This window comes from Echinococcus granulosus (assembly GCF_000524195.1).
Source record: "Echinococcus granulosus chromosome Unknown EG_S00896, whole genome shotgun sequence".
NCBI lineage: Eukaryota > Metazoa > Platyhelminthes > Cestoda > Cyclophyllidea > Taeniidae > Echinococcus > Echinococcus granulosus.
Window position 1 is genome coordinate 1 of NW_020171270.1, and position 1,084 is coordinate 1,084.

General features: G+C 42.3%; 1 protein-coding gene across 1 annotated transcript; it reads right to left on the bottom strand. All coding sequences in view use genetic code 11, as the record gives it.

Moving 5' to 3' along the window:
* Positions 1-169: 169 nt before the first annotated feature.
* Positions 170-1,001, bottom strand: EGR_11319 (hypothetical protein; the record flags this gene model as incomplete). Its single annotated transcript, XM_024500560.1, has 2 exons — positions 170-394; positions 957-1,001. 2 exons carry the CDS (start codon positions 999-1,001, stop codon positions 170-172), a joined length of 270 nt encoding a protein of 89 aa, XP_024345026.1.
* Between the last annotated feature and the right edge of the window lie 83 nt (positions 1,002-1,084).

Consider the following 1,084-nt stretch of genomic DNA (forward strand, 5'->3'; position numbering starts at 1 on the left):
CTCAGGCCAACTAGACACATAAAATTAAACAATAACTAATTTTCATAAAATGCCTACTAAAAGTCAGGTATCCTAACAAATTATGCAAATGCAGAGAACAATTAAGAAGTAAACATTGAGTGACCAAATCAAAAACTACAAATGAGTCCTAGCCATTTTAATTGCCTCCTTAAACCAACCTCGTAACAATGGTAATGAAGCTGTCAAAACTGGCATAGTGACAGGGTCGAGTAACAACTGAGGGGGTGAACTTGCAGGCGGTGAGGTAGAGGTAGGCGTTGACCATGGCTGCGGGTACCATGCGAGCGAGGACGCTGACGGTGCCCACAATGCTGGAGGAGATGATGCAGAGGAAGACGACGATTACACAGGCGATCAAGTTGTTCTGCATTCCCTAAAACACCCGCAAATATGCATCATGTCAACGCAGTCGCAGCTTGTACTTCCCAAATGGGCCTTTTAGGTGTTCTTCAGTGATAGTCAGCATTAAAAATAGACATTAAGATTTACCCTAATAAATATGCTCAATGAATTAGTGCTTCATTTTTAGTGAAATTAGGATGAGGTTTCAAAAGTGATACTTCTAAGCTATTTTCTTGTCGAAGAGTATTTGTTCTACGATTTTTACAGGTGAGCGGAATACTGAATAAGAGCGATGAAGTTGTTTAAGCTTTCGTGTAAGTAAGTGATAATCGAGTCAGAGGAGAAAGGAATTTACAAGCACTCATGACATTTCGCATGTTGGGCACCACCACCACCTCCACCATCATTTGATGCATCCAAAAAATAAGCAAAGATGTGGAAGGACACACTGATGAATACCGCATTAATAGCCTCAAACCTGTCTAGCAATTCAGGATAATCCTGGTGACGATGTAAGGAAATCGTAAATCAGCGTGTCAGAGGAATTCGCAGGTTTCGCATTCTCGAACATTTAGATTGATCATCTTGCTGACCTCCTCCCGGTTGGCCATCAAAATTGGACACACCTCAGAGGCCATAAATACCCAACACCTAGAATTGCGCGGGAATAGAACCACCCCACGCCTTACGCTTCCCCCATAACTCACACACATATATGCTC